This window comes from Mesoplodon bidens (genome assembly GCF_964165515.1).
Source record: "Mesoplodon bidens genome assembly, chromosome: 16".
Lineage (NCBI taxonomy): Eukaryota > Metazoa > Chordata > Mammalia > Artiodactyla > Ziphiidae > Mesoplodon > Mesoplodon bidens.
The window spans coordinates 29837728-29854214 of NC_138173.1; the positions used below are offsets into that span (position 1 = coordinate 29837728).

Below are 16487 nucleotides of genomic sequence, written 5' to 3' on the forward strand. Positions count from 1 at the left end.
TTCTCCAGTCTTTTCCTATGCATATCTTTTTCTTGCTGTTTCTGTACTGTATACTTTGCCTTAATAAATCATAAGTGATAAATATAACTTTATGTTGAGTCATGCAAATCACCAAACTAGTGGGTGGTTGTGGGACCCTTGGAACACACCTCACTCCAGGGTCCAAAAAACATAAATATATTTTACAAGAGATCTAAATGGCACTTGGGTGAAGAAAAGCTTTTAAACTTTAAATAAGGCAGTTCTCATAGTACTAGGCAAACTATTTGGATAACAGTACCTATATGTCTTAGTGAGTTGAGTCTTGATCACCCTGAGTTATTAAAAATAGCATAAATACAATAAATTCTCTTATATTTGGTTCAGGAGGGGGTTGGATTATCTGAGTTCATAAAACATTCTTGTTAACCATATTTGCAAAGGAGTAGAATACACTAAAATTAAGTTAGGATTAAACAATGTTGATTATAGTTTATGCTCTGCAATGGCTGAGACAATGTCTACTTTGTTCCACTGCTGAGCATAGGAATTATGACATAGGCACTCATTTATGAATAATTTATAATTCAGCTATTCTCTGGGAAGTTTTGAAGTTCTTTAATACCAAGCGTTATTTTCCTGGACATTACTTATTGTCGTATTATAATTGTTAGGTTAAGTTTAAAGTTTTCAGACTCTACCTCTTAGTTAACATCTGTGAGACTGAAATTCTCATTTTATCTCCCCATGACTTTTATGAGGAAGCTAGAGTAGGTATTATAATTTCCACTTTACAGAAAGAAAATAAAGACACAGATTGGTTTACTGGCTAATATTTGGCTGAGTACCATTGCTCCATGATAGTAAATAGAAGCAAAAGGAAGCCTGGAATGCACATCACCTAGCTAAGCAATGCAAAAAGTATATTTAAATTTTGCATTGTGTATTTCTTTTTTCTTTTTTTCTTTCTTTTTTTTTTTTTTTTGCGGTACGCAGGCCTTTCACTATTGTGGCCTCTCCCGTTGCGGAGCACAGGCTCCAGACGCACAGGCTCAGTGGCCATGGCTCATGGGCATAGCCGCTCCGTGGCATGTGGGATCTTCCCAGACCGGGGCACGACCCCGTGTCCCCCGCATCGGCAGGCGGACTCTCAACAGCTGTGCCACCAGGGAAGCCCTGACTTGTGTATTTATACCTTCTATAAATAGGTATATTAATTCCCAAATGTAGATTTAGTAAAAATTCCAATACAGATGGATCTAGTTATAGTTATTTCCATATTATCAGTGCTAATAATACATCTTGCATTTGCAAAGTACTTTTAAAATCATAATATCAGATTTTACATTGCTCCTTATTTTAACGCCTGTGTTTGTTTTATCAGAACATGCTACTTTGAGGCTTCCCTGGTGGTGCAGTGTTTAAGAATCGGCCTGCCAATGCAGGGGACACGGGTTCGATCCTTGATCTGGGAAGATCCCACATGCTGCGAAGCAACTAAGCTCGTGCGCCACAACTATTGAGCCTGCGCTCTAGAGCCCGCAAGCCACGACTACTGAAGCCCACGCACCTAAATCCTATGCTCCATAACAACAGAGGCCACTGCAATGAGAAGCCCATGCACAGCAGAGTAGACCCTGCTCGCTGCAACTAGAGAAAGCCCGCGCACAGAAGCGAAGACCCAACACAACCAAAAATAAAATAAATAAATTTAAAAAAAAGGAGCATGCTACTTTATAGCTGCAAAGTATTTTCAAAGATATTAACTTACTTATTTCTTGCAAAAATCCCAGTGAGGTCAAATAGGAAAGATATCATTATTCTTATTTAAAAATTGGTAGTAGAGACTTGAAAAGTTAAGTGTCTTGGGCAAACTTACAAGGCTGGCAGATGATAGCATTAGAACTAGCAACACCTATGTCACCTGACTATATAATATGTACAGTTCATATCTAATGAATCCAGTATCATGACTGATCTCTTTAAAACCAACACAATATCTATGAATTATTTTTAAAATGAACCAAAGTATCTGAAAATTAGTTTTTCAAGAGATACTCCAAGAAGTAACGATTAGGACAGGTTCATATTCCTTAATTCTTTGCATGAAGTAATTCTCAAGGAACTGGAATGATTTTTCAAAGGCAGTTATTACAACTGACTGGAGGTAGTACATAATGGGTACTTAAATATAGTTCAGCACTTTTAATTATTTTTTAATGGTCATTTCAATAATTTTCCAAGGAGATCTGGCATAATCAACGAACCAAAACTTCCACTATTTCTTGCATATTTCTAGGCTAATTTAAGACTTTCCTGCAAGTTTAATTGGCATTCAAATGAAGTAGACATTCCTTAGAGATCAAGGTCTGACAGCATGTGCAAAATAAGATCAAACCAAGCTCTTCTGGTTGGTTTATGTACTAATTTGGAGAAAGTGTAGCAATGCAAGCGCTTCATGTACAATGGGGTAACCCTTAGTGTGAGAGCACTTCAAATTTTCGGGGTTCCTGTGTAGAAGGCTATTTCCAAGGCTGACAGGGGCATTATGCCGCTCAAATTAACTCTTGCAAATTAATCCTGGGAAAATTCCTAAATACTCTTTGAAGCAGTCCAAGCTACCCACTTGGTAAATTTAGGAGCCATCCAGAGGATTAGGTAGGTCAGCAAACTCAGTCCTGAGCCCTGCCATTTCTTCAATTATTTAAACAACTGCTAATGGAACATATTTTCTTTTTTTCTTCGCTTTTCCTACAATGATTTGGGGAAATGATAAAAAACAAAGCTCAATTTGGCTGTATAAAATCTGGACAAGTAACAACTTTTCACCTCTGTCTATGTCTACTCTTAATTAAATCCCTTCTTAAAAATAGAGACAAAGAAATGTGGCTTGGAGTCTCATGTCTTTTCATTTCTGTTCTTCCCCCTGCTTATTTTTTTCCTTCCTTAATTTGTGTTCACTGATCTGTTTTTATTATTGAGTGATGGATGCGATGTGAGGAAGAAATTAGAAATGAGAACTCTGCATCTACTCTGCATTTCACATTTTGTTAGGCAAATTTTCACTGGTTGTGGACCCGGATGCTAAAGTTTCTATGAGTTATCTCAATTTTTGGTCCCTGCTGCTATTGGAACAAATTGAAAGGCTATTTTGGTGCATTAAGGTCATGTCATCCTAAATGCATCACTGCCCTAAAGGGGTCCTTAAACTGAGCTGTGGTTTGTATTTCCCATTTTAATGAAAATGATTTTATATCATCAGTATGCCCACATTTCAACTGGACTAATTTGTGTGGGATTCTAGATTCCTGGTTTCATTAATATCACAATCTCTATTTTTCCTCTTTTACCTCTGACAGCTCCTACTCAGTTGCCCTCTGTGATTCTTCTTCATTGACCTCTTCCATAAGTACTTGTATTCTTCAAAGTTACAGCCTTGGTCTTCTTTATTTACCTTTTCTTGAGCTTCTTATGATATCAGTTTCCATCATATGCCGGTTTCCAAATATTTACCTCCAGTTCTGTCCTCTCTCACGGACTAGACTGATTTCCACCTGTGCACTAGGTATCTCTACCTGGACGCCTTAAGGTACCTTCACTCTATTTGACTTTGTCTTTCACCATTATCCTAGTTGATCATTTGCTTCCATTCCTTAAATAAGTCAAGTTCTGTCCTGCCTCATGGTCCCAAGTCTTCATCTAAAATAGTGTCCTCTCCAGTTTTTTTTTTTAAACTAGAGAACTATTTCTCTTCAGATATTTACAAAGATCGTGCCTGACAGCTTGACAATCTCTCCCTGTCTGAGTCCCCCAATCTAAAGTAAGTGCCTTTGCCACCACACACTCTCCTGGCAAATTGTTTTTGCTGCATAGAACTTAGCATATTTTGGAGTTACATATTAATTTTTTTTTGTTTATTGTTTGTCTCTTCCATCAGGCCAGTGATACTCAAATTTGGCTCAATTTATAATCATCTGGGAGCTTTAAAAATATTGATAGGTGGTCTTCACCCAGACCAATTAAGTTATTGGAGATAGAGCCCAGATTTCTAAATTCATGTGATTCTGACATACACTGTGAACTGAATACCCTGGAACTAGACTGTAAGCCCTTGAAGGACAAGAACCACCTTTTTATGCTCACTGCTGAATATATCCAGTACCCAGCACAGTGCCTGGCCCATAGTATTTCAAAATTATGTATTGAGTTTCACTGAATAAATGATACTAAAATTTTCTAGCTTTTGACTTATTGTAGTTCCATACACTCCCTCTGAAGACAGAGTCCCTTCCTTTCTGCCTTGACTCATGTGAATTCTTTCCTCTATCTGGAATGCCTGCTTCTTCTTTCTCCTGGTTCATTCTGATTCATTTTTCAAGACTTAGCTTAACCAGCATCTTCTCCAGGAAATCTTGCCAGTACCCTAATGCAGAAGTGTCCTTACTCTGTGTCCTACCACAGCTTGTGCTTACTTTTACCATCACACTTAACACATTATTTTGGAATGATATAAGTACTTCTTACCCTCACTCATGTGTGAACTCCTCAGGGTTTTGGATCATCTCTCATTTCTTTGAACTGTTCATCTTTCTCTACTTTTTATTTTTTTAATTTTATTTATTTATTTATTTATTTTTGCAGTACACAGGCCTCTCACTGTTGTGGTCACTCCCGTTGCGGAGCACAGGCTCCGGACGCGCAGGTTCAGCGGCCATGGCTCACGGGCCCAGCCGCTCCGCGGCATGTGGAATCTTCCCGGACCGGGGCACGAACCCGCGTCCCCTGCATCGACAAGTGGACTCTCAACCACTGCGCCACCAGGGAAGCCCTCTACTTTTTCTTTTGATTATTACCTTCACTATTGATTTAATATCTCAAGATGTATCTCAAGGTCCCAAGATCATCATTCCTTCTCTCCCCCTTTGAGTTAGTAATCAGAGATGTGCAAAATTGTTTATTTTAGAGTTATTTGTAATAGCAGAGAACACTTGGAAATTGATTATGGTATATTCATAAACTGGAATATTTTGTAGCTTTAAAAAGGATGTTGTAGATTACTTAATAATATGTAAAATGTTCCCATGATATATTGTGACATGACAAAACAAGTTTCAAACATAAGCGAGGTATGGTGCCAATTTTATAAAACAAGCTCTAACTATCCATCAATCGATATAAAAAGATAGGTTGAACTATATTAATAGTGGTTATTTCTGGGTGTTGGAGTTTTTGTCTTTGTGCTTTTATGTGTTTCCCATTTTAAAAATAATGAACATGTATTACTTTGTAATCATAAAAAGCACAGTAAAATAAAAAAAATGGCATTGATTATTTACTAACTGGGTGAGCTAAATGGAGGTAAATGATAGTTTGCTGAAGACTTAAAAAGGGCAGAACCACCTTTCACTTCTGTAACTTTTCCCTCCACCTTAAGTATTTGGAATTAACGGGGTGTGACAACTGATGATTTACATTTACACAAAGCAACTTTTCAGACCACCAACACTTATATCCTATAAGTAATGAAATCCATATTGTCTTGTTCCATTTTGAACTCTGAGAGCACATTATAGCTTTACAGAATTGTATATCATGATTATTTCCATACTATGGAATTCACCCTGGACAAATTTTGTTTAAACTATTCTCTTGACTTATGCCTGAACTCCTCAGATGTATTTATTAGTCATGCATTAGAAAAATAGCATGAACTCACCTTTTTGCAGACAAAGTCACCAGGTAAATAAACAATGGATTTCAATCTTAGCAACATGTCATAAATCATCTGTGTATCACAACCCTAAAGAAAAAACAGAGAAAAATAATTCTCATAGACACAGCTAAAAGGCCAATATCCCAATTGATTTTAAAATGCAATGGAAATAAACAGTAATAGATGTTGTCTGTGTTAACATTAAAATATTAGTTGCCAGTGGATATGGACTTGTCTTGACCCAAAATTTAGAAAAAAAATACCTATGATATGATGGCTAGAATTTAGATCCTGGTGAGATATATTCAGGTTTTAATCCTGTTTCCACTACTTATTGCTATGTATTTATGAATCTCATGCCCTCATTTTCTTAACCTGTTAAATGGGGGTGAAAATGTTACTAGTCTCATAATGGTAAAATTTTACTCATATAAAACTTAACATAATGCTTAGTAAATAATAGGTATTAAAGATTACGGTAATATAGTGAAGGATTGATTATTAATATATTAATGCTGACAGATAAAAATCTTTGCTAAATATTTTTCTTTTTATAACATCTTTCATACTATTGTTAGATATTATTATTTAACTTTGCAAGCTTGTATGTTTTTCTTCCCCAACTTAATTGTCATCTTCTTAAAGGCAGAGTAACTGTACATGAGAGACACAAAAACAATATCTGTTAAACGAATGACTGTTCATATCCACTTCAATAGTGTAAGAAACAAATGTGATTTGTTAGAAAATGTGTCTATATTTGTTTTCTGTCTAAATAATTGTAATTTATCTATATGATAGGCTAAAGAAAAATCTGTAGATGCTTCAAAAATCTCACTTTACATAGGGATTTTGAATCTTCTGCTTTCATCAAATATTTTTATTTTTTCCTCTCAGAGCTGCTAACATGTAGCAGCTTTCCTTTTGTCTGTCCCTTAAGGGAAATTATTATTTTGCAGAGAACTAATCCTAATCAGTAGCAGAAGAAGGAGGCGGAAAAGCAAAGGACCTACCCCCAGTTTGTGGATTGGCTAATCATTCCTTTAGCAATCACAGGTTTCCATAATGATTTTAGTAGAAAACACTTGAGCTAGATCCATATGAAATTTACACCTTGGGGTTGCTTGACTGATAAGGAGAGTTAATGATTTATGATTGAAGTATTTTCAAGTAGCCATGGGTGAGAGGCATTCAGATGAACTTGAAGTTAGAATTTTAAAAATTTATTTGAGAAACTATAGCTTTTGTTTCTCTCGGATAGAAAGAAAGGCAAAAGCCAACAGGAATACCTTCTTAATACAGTCCAACAAATATTCATGAAAGCTGCTATGAGCAAGGCTTTGAACAATGAATGCCCTTGGTGCAATCAGAGAAGACAGAAAGTAAGTCTAGTTGGGATAAAGTTTTAAGTAAACAGAAAAGCTGTAATTTGTGGTAAGAGTTAATCATATCATAAGATATCCCAGGTAGGTATCCATAAGACTTTTAAGAGGTGGGGCTTTTACTTCTGTCTTGGAGTGGGGATGAGAGAGAGGGGAAGCATCAAGAAGGTGCTCGTGTGGGTGACACAATTTGAGTCATTTGAAGACAAGTATGATTTTTATCTGCAAAGATGCACAAAGGTCCTTTTAGGCATAGTGAAATGTACAGTTTCTTTCCTTGTCATGTATTTGTTTTGTGCAAAGTATATAATTGTTATTTATATTTATTTTATCCCTACCATGTCTCATAGGTTATCATATTTGCTAAGGCAAATGACAAAGGTTAATTGCCTTCTAAAAATTGTTATTTTGTTTTTAGTAAAAATTCTCTAAATATATGGCTCATGTGCCCTACTTCTTTTAATGCTGTCATTGATTCACAGTAATTTCATTTCAGAAACTGGTGTTCTGATCACTCAGAACTCTCTTAGGAAAAAACACAAACTGGCTTGATTTTAAGATTCTGCCCACTAAAGATAGTTAGTGTCCTTGATATTTTAGAGAAAATTCATTAGAAATATATTTGGAAGTTCTTAAGCTTAAACATGTCTAGAATATCATTGCAATGAAGGTAACTCTCAATCATTCATATCCATGGAGAATAATAGCATTATAAATGATCAGAAAGAGAAGATTTTTTTAAAAAGCCCACTTACATTTACTTTCACGAGCACAATTTGATTTTTTCGGCATTAACTTTTAATTATAATTTGTAGGCCAAAATAAAGTTTTCATTCCTTGAACAATTCCTGCTGCAATGAACTTTGATGAAAATTCCCAACTGTATTAAATTGTATTCATAGGAATTACTAATGATTTTAAATGCTGTTTTCCTATGGCAATAATTCCATAAATGTACAAAGATGTGAGTGGCAGTATTATTTTCAGTACTGAAAAAACTGGAAACAACAAAATAGCAATCTGTGGACAGATAAAAATATTAAAGATTTGTAGGTTGCACTACCATAAAGTGGTTCAAATCAATAAATCAGTTCTCTCCCCCTCTAGATGTGATTGAATTCAACAAATAATGTGGTCTGCACAAAAGCAAGCTATAGAATATATTCATTATGACTCCAACTATGAAAAAATCTGTACAAAATAACACTACTTGTCATTGATGTTTATATAGATAAAAAGTAAAATAAAAATGAGGATTGGAAGGATATCCTTAAAATCATCTTAGTGGCCACCTCTGAGGAGGGAGAAAGGAGAATAGAACTGGCAAGAAGAATTGATGAGACTTCAACTTTTATTAATATTAATAAAAATAAAGTAAAACACACATCCCAAGATTGTTTGTAGGAACAAAATCCTCTTTGAGAAGGAACACATTTCATCTTTTCTCTTCTATCTTTCAGGTTAGCTCACTGGCAGAAAGCACTTTAAAGAAACCCAATTAATGGAAGAGTTGGAACAAATTAGGATATAAGCCTTAAAATATATTGACAAACAATTAGTACTTTCCTCAGTAGAAATGCCCAAATATTTACATGGAGAGCTGTTAGCTTATGGCTTGGATTTCCTCAGAGAAAAACATTTAAACCATTATAAATATGAGTTTTTATCAATGTACTTGCATAGAATATGTATTAGCTATGTAAACAGAAAATAGCAGTTGTATGTAATAAAAAAAATACAATTTAAGCTTCATCAACTAAGTGATCCTTTCCCCTAATGATTGCTTTGTGGATAGGTGCCACCAGCCTTGGGACAGCTGTGATTTATGACTAGATCCTTCCTTTCTGTATTTTGGCTTAGTGAAATCAAGTTTGCCTTATGAAGTCATTATGTTTTATGATGTATTTGAGAACAATTATCTCCTCCCTCCCCCCAAAAATGACTATTTTCTTGAGATACAGTGTGCTCCATTATCATATGATAAAAAAGAATTACATCCCAGGGCTAGCATTTTTTTCTTTATAATGCAGCTCCATGTCCTTTATAGAAGTAATTAAGAAAACCTCTGATTCACAGAAAGTCAGAGCACAGTCATCGTTTCATAAATGTTCCTTTTTTTTGTAAAGTGAGAGTACCTGTGTAAATGTCAATATTAACATTGTATTAACACAACATTTGTATTACATTTTATTCTCTTATTTTCATCTGTTTAATTCTTTCATCCTCTCTGTGATGCTTGACATTAGTCAATATATTGTTAACACTCTTGGTTTTTAGATGAGGGAACAGAGGCTCAGGCAGTCTATTGACTATTTCGCTAAGGTCACACATGCAAGAGGTGTCAGAGGAAGAGACTCATCTGTGTGTGTGTGTGTGTGTGTGTGTGTGTGTTTGATCTACATTCTGAGCAACTCAAGGGCAAGATTTGTATATTAGTCGCTTCCATATGCCCAGGGTCTTGCCAGGGCATGGGGCATGCCAGGCACTAAATAAATATGGCCTGATGTATAGAATGAAGTTATTAGAAATTATTCCATTTTCAACAATAGGAAATTCAGTGCTGTATAAAAACTGTGTTATAGATTTGAATAAGGCTTTTGGAGATTTGAATGAAGTTGGGAGAAATTTTATTTTTATTCAAAACATAACCTATACTTTAGATGATGGTTCCTATACCCAGGAAGTTCTTCTTTCAATACTTGCAAGCTCTGAATGCAATTGTAAAGTTGGTAAAATTTACCTTTGGATGTTTACTTTCTCAGTCCTGAAGGACTCCTTCATTTCTAGGCTCATTCCTCCTTAAGTTCTTCGAAAAATAACTTAAGATATTATCAGTAATATATAACTCACCGTAACTTTAAGTCACCCTCAAGTATAAACAGTCTTCAGGGCTCTTCTCAGCCTTGTTTATTATAAAAGGACATGCTTTGTCCCATCTTAAACTCCATTCCCACTAAGCAAGCGATAGGTAATATGTCTAGGGCAGGAATTCTGAATCCACTTACCCATGCTAAAGTCAAATGTGCTAAATAATTTGCAAGGTACTATGATGTCATAAGTTATTGAATTCTAAGTGATATCAGACCCAACCTTACACTTAACATTTGCAAACACATGTAAAGTCATCTCCATCAAGCTTTCCTGAGAACTAGACAATAATTCTATTTTTCTAGGAGCCTCAGTATCACATAGTCAAAGTGAGAAGTCACAAGTTGGATGAAACCCTGAGGCTGAATCTAATCCATTTTCCTATGATCAAGCATGGCTACACACTGATTTTACCTGTGTGAAGACTCCCCTGTGACTGAATCAGTTTTATTTCTCAGTAATAGTAGCAATAATAACAATATAACTTACTATATCCAAGGTATTGAGATAAACACTTTATATGTTTTGAGTCACTGAATTATCACAGAACAGCTAAGGATGTCATCTTATTTATATAGAATTTCCCCCACACTTCTGGGAGGCAGTGGAGAGCAGGGACTATATGCATGCAGTATCTGGGGTACCCCGCTAGTGCTTTGGACAGAGTAACTGCTCAGCATGTGTAGTTGAATGGAGTTCATCTGGGTTATAAGTTTATTGTTCAAAATACTTTAAAAAGTCTAGCCACAATTCTTTATTACATTTACCACCAGGGTTAAAAATAAAGTTAAAAATGAAATGTAAGCCTCCCTGTAATGCTCTGATTTCAGGCCCTTGGGAGGAAATATGTGATTAGGATGTCACTGCCAGGGGATCCTTGTGTGAGAGGAAGAAATAATTTTGCCATTCCCATTTCATTCCTGGCTCAGTCTGCCACTCACATGCAAAATTATTTCTCCACATATTCCTTATCACTGAAGTCACAGCCTTTCCAGGCTCTACTTGCCATATAATGACAATGAGTCACAGATCCCAGTGAGGTGTCCTGTTTGGGATGGGTTCTCCATTTTTACCAAAGCAGCGTATTGTGCTTTCCTTGACAGATTGGTGGTACCAACATTCCCATTTTGGTGTCTTTCCTTTCCATTAAGCAGGGCGTTCTTTTTCGGTTTCTAAAGGATGCAATTTAAATTCTAGACACTAGGTGGCGCAACAGAACTTGTATTAAATTTTCTCCTATTTCTGGTAATTTAGTGATAGAGGCAAAATGTGATTTCCCTAGCGTTTAATTTGATAAAACGTATTTAAAAATCAATATAAAAATAATAAATCATCAGAAATGAGGGGAAATTGCCCAACCTCATAGAAATGAATCACTCCTTGTTAGGTTAATACTTGAGCTTGGGCTGGAAAAACATGCAATCTGAAAGGAAGAGAATTATTTTTGTGAAAAATTAAAAAAAAATGACTATTCATCTCTAAGCTCTTTAGAAACTCTGATCACCCCATGTAGAAGCAGCAGATCTTACTAATTAACCATAGTTGATTGAAGCAAAGTTTTAGTGAAATTCTGTGACTTTATTTCTACCTGCTTTGAGGGAGAAAAAAAACACATGAGATTCAAGGTCTTTTCTTAGTAGGAGAATAGCACAGTGCGTGTGAATCTAGGTATCTGGTGTGAAATTAACTGGCATGCCAAGTCTAAGTCTGTGAAAATCACCAAAGGATGGCCTTGAGCTTACATTGTTTTTTGACTCTAGGGAAAATTCTCAGCTTCTTATCACTTAACAAGACAGGGCTGGTGGAGAACTGAAAGGTGGCTTCATTGAGTGGTTAAGACTGTAGACTGTAGCATAAGAAAAATCAGTGCTCAAATCCTGTCCCGTTGCTTCTAGCTCTTTGGCCTCAGTCAGGTAAGTAGTTTGTACTTTCTGTAAAAGGGGGGGTGGTCATAAACCTTTTCTCAGAGGCTTGCTGTGAGAATTAATTGAGAGAAGGTAACAAAGAAGAAAACACAGTGTAGCACACAATGAGAACTCAGTAAATAGTAGCTATTAGTTTTGAGAAGATACAAATATCAATTTTAAAATTTGGGGGACTTCCTTGGTGGTCCAGTGGTTAGGACTTGGCACTTTCACTGCCGTGGCCCTGCGTTCAATCCCTGGTCAGGGAATTAAGATCCTAAAAGTCATAGAGTGCGGCCAAAAAAAAAAAAAGGAAAAAAAAGTTGGGCTTAGCAACAGCTTGGTTTCTTTGACAATTATATTCCATACAGCTTGACAGTGTTTGGGAGGCTGTGTTGGTTAACTTTGTGTCAACTTGGCTAGGCCATGGTACTCAGATATTTGGTCAAATACAAGTCTAAATGTCACTGTGAAGGGTTTTTTTTTGTTTGTTTTTTTGTTTTTTTGCGGTACGCGGGCCTCTCACTGCCGCGGCCTCTCCCACCGCGGAAGACAGGCTCCAGATGCTCAGGCTCAGCGGCCATGGCTCACGGGCACAGCTGCTCCGCGGCATGTGGGATCTTCCCCGACAGGGGCACGAACCCGTGTCCCCTGCATTGGCAGGCGGGCTCTCAACCACTGCGCCACCAGGGAAGCCCGTGAAGGTATTTTTAAGTTAAGATTAATATTTAAATCAGTAGACTTTCAGTAAAGCAGGGTACACTCCATTATGTGGGTCAGCCTCATCCAATCTGTTGAAGGTCTTAAGATAAAAAAGTGAAGCTCCCTGAGGAAGAGGGAATTCTGCTTCTAGACTGTCTTTGGAGTTGAGCTGCAACATTAACACTTCCCAGGTTCTCCAACATGCTGACCTGTACTGAAGGTTTTAGACCTGTCAGTCCTCATGACTGCATGAGCCATTCTTTAAAATAAATCTCTCTCCCCCCCCCCTATATATATATACACACACACACACACACACACACATATCTCACTGATTCTGTTTCTCTGGAGTACCCTAATACAGGGGCCATGTGAGTATTGGGTATAGCAAGGTATATGGTGACAGTACTGGGAATGAAGGATCATGGACAGTATGGACCTCCTTCATGTAACGTTGTCCACATTATAATTTGGTATACTCCAGCATTACTTACATTAGTTTTGTTAAAGCATTAGGATACTCACTGTTCCACTAATATATAAACAAGTTTCACAAGGCTAAAAGGAAAGAAATATAAGCACACTGTCTTTTTTGGAGTTTTAAAAATTGAATACAATACACAATTAAAGTTACAGACATATTTCTGGAAAAACTGAAGCAAGGTTATTTAGCATAGAATTATTATCTGGTGCTGCATTGCAAACAAATTCTACTACATCTGTATCCCTTCACAACTTTACAAAATGGAGAAAAGTCCTTGTGGAATTTTTGACTGAAGGTCCAAGATATAAACTTAAAATATTCTTTAGGACATCTTAAACTAGGTATTTGTGAGTTAAATGATTTTCAAGTACCTTTAATTTATCCTAATCCTGAAGATTGGAAAGACACAAAGCATGCATGCTAGCCTCCAATCTTGGTGTCAGATCTCTCTGTCTCTCTGTCTCTTTCTCTGTCTCTCTCTTTCTTTTTTCTGTCTCTTTCTCTCTCTCTTCCTGTCTACCTGCCTTTTAAAGATATGGAAGATTCATTTTCAGGGAGAATTCAAGATATGGAGGCTCTCAGTAGTTGAGTCACCCTTCTTTATTATCCCTGGATATTCTGATCTATTCAAAGTGTCCCCATTTTTTGTCTTTATAAAACTGAAATCTGTGCTGTCGGTTTCCTCCTTTCCAGCTTCCTTGGCCTAAAGGATTGGGCCCACACACTATAGCCTGGTTTCAGTTGACCTTTCTAGATTCATCTTTTGTTGTCACCCCATGCTTTGGTCCTAATGAGTGATAATGAGGCTCCTGCCCGGGAGCCTCCCCCTTTTCACTCTGAAGCTTCCTGAGCATCCTCTGGACACACACGCTCCAAAGGTTTCCTCCTTTGTGACTCAGCCCCTTGAGGCCATAGGTGGCTCTCAGTGAACAGTGACTGAATCAGAAGCAACACAAGTCAACTGGGTATAATTTATGAGGTAAGCATATAAGATCCCTAGTCAGCATATTTCCTCCCTAAGAAAATAACAAATTTGTACAAACCACTAAGACTGTCTTAGCAAGATTTAGGAAAGAAATAAATTTAGAAAGCTTCCATACTTGCTTATTTTCTACTTCATTTGGCTTTAGGTAAAAAAATAATTTTTTCATTTAACAGAAATATAAATGGAAATGGTTTCTTTCTGGAAGGAGTTACATCTTTAATGGAAACATCAGGAAAGAATGAATCTATGTACGTTAGCAACATGTGAAGATTTAACATTTTTTTCTCAATCAGATGTTGCTGATTTTATGGATTTCCAAAAATATATGTAAAAACAAAGGAAAAAACTCTGAGGCTGAAAACTGATAACTTCCCAGGTCAGAGATAATCTCATAAAAGTCACTGGTATATAATTTAAAGCTTTTGTTTTCTTGAAAATGTAGCTGGTTCTCACTTATTCTCATTTATTCTCAATTAAGCTAGTCCTTAAGTTGTAAAAAGTTTTATAGCATTTAAAAATACTGTTAATTTAGACTTGTGGCTTTCATACCTTTTTTGACCATAACTTACAGTAACAAGGACATTTACATTGTGCCCAGGACACACATAGATATGTATATGTGTATTAAAAAAATAAATAACTGAAACAAAAATTTTGTAATACAATGCTTACCCTTACTTATGTGTGAGGCACTCTGATATTTTCTTGTCTATTTTATATGCTGTTTGTGACCCATTTAATTGAATTCATGATCCCTAAATGAATTGCAAGCTGTAGCTTGAAAACCATTTATCTAGATGAACCTGTTAACCAAGGTAGAAATCCCTTTCCCAGTCTCCCTGGTAGAAGATCAGAAAACTGTTTGAATACATTCCGTAGTGCATCTACCTCACCAGAGCTTCCACTGTGGCACTCTCACTAGAAATTGGGAACCACTTTCCAATTAGAAAACTACTTTCCTATAATCTCCAGGAATCGACCCCAGGACATCATCCCTCTGGTCCCCTTTCTTCCTTCCTAAGGCCGTTTAGGACACTGTACGGTAACCTAACATTGAGGGTGACTCTGCCTAACCATTTTACCATACAGCGTCTGCTTCTTCATCTTGCCTACAATGGTATCGATTACGTGTTTTCAAGGCATATCTTTCTGTCTGGGTTACATAATAGGGGATAATATCTAGTCCCTAGCTTAAGATCCATCAATATATTGATTTGCCCAAATTTATGGCTCCAGCTTGGACCTCTCCCCTAAACTCAGATTTATTTATCAAACTGCCTACATGACATTCCATCTGAAGTCTAACTCTCACCTCAAACCAACACATCCAGAAACAGTCTATTTCTACCCTCCTCACCCTACACTTACTCTAAAATTTCCTATTTTGCAAATGGTGTCTTTGTTCTTCCTGTTCCTCAGCTTAAATCCTGAATCATCCTTCGTTTCTGTCTCTCCCTTCACAAAATTAAACAGCAAAAACTGTGGGCTCTTCCTTTGAATACATTCAATATTTGGCCACTTTTTCACTCTGCTCCTACTATTCTGGGTCTGAGCACCATCATCCCTATAGACGTCTATAGGTGTTATCACTCTTTGGCCTCCCTGACTTCCATATTTGCTTCCTGGTCTACTCTCCACAGAGCAGGAAAAAATCCCTTTCAAACAGATCTCAAGTAGATCATCTTCTGCTCAAGACCTTTAGTGGGTTTTGCATCTCAGAGTACAATCCAAATTTTATGCTACAGCCTCCAAAGCCCTCCATTAACTTGCCCCCTGACTCACCCTTCCTGTTTTTACTTTCCTCTGACTACTCTTGCTTTACATCACTCTGCCTTTACTCCAGCCTCCCAGATCAGGGCTTCATCTTGTCCATCCTCCTGTAATATTCCCTGTCTGTCCATCCCTCCTCTCCCACTCCCAATATCTGCATGGCTCACTCCCTTGCATCCTGCAGTCCTCTGCCCAGATGCTCAATTGCACTTCATTAGAGCAGACCTTTCATGCCCAGTACCTCCCTCATCCTCTTTAATCTGTTTAATTTTGTTCATAGCATTATCACCTTCTCACATATTATATATTTATTTTTCATTCTTCTCTTTTGGAATTTAAGCCCCATGTGTGCAAGTATTTGTTTTTAGAAGTTGAATTCCTAGTGGCTAATATGGTGCCTGGAACATAGTAGGAACTTAATAAATGTTTGTTGAATGAATTAATTAAATAGATGAATCAGTGAATGCCACACACAGAATAAGTGTTAGGTGAGAAAAACTTCCATATAGTATAATGCATTGAGAAGAGGGCAGAAAATTAAAGACATTCAAAATATTGAAATTTTCTTTGCTATACATTTTTTCTTTAAAAAAAACACTCTAAATTTGAATTTGGCCATGTAAAAAATCTAAATCCTAACCATTTGTATTGGAGACATGATTAGGCATGATTATATGACTGTCAGGCCAAACCAGAGCTA

The 16487-nt window shown here is 36.7% G+C and overlaps 1 protein-coding gene across 1 annotated transcript in view; it reads right to left on the minus strand.

Annotated features, from left to right (window-relative positions):
• Positions 1-16487, minus strand: part of CNGB3 (cyclic nucleotide gated channel subunit beta 3) — a gene marked incomplete at both ends in the record, with an annotated part of 143751 nt that overhangs the window by 24484 nt on the left and 102780 nt on the right. Inside the window, 1 exon segment of the mRNA XM_081258414.1 lies at positions 5696-5779. Within this exon segment, the coding sequence (XP_081114540.1) occupies positions 5696-5779 (84 nt within the window).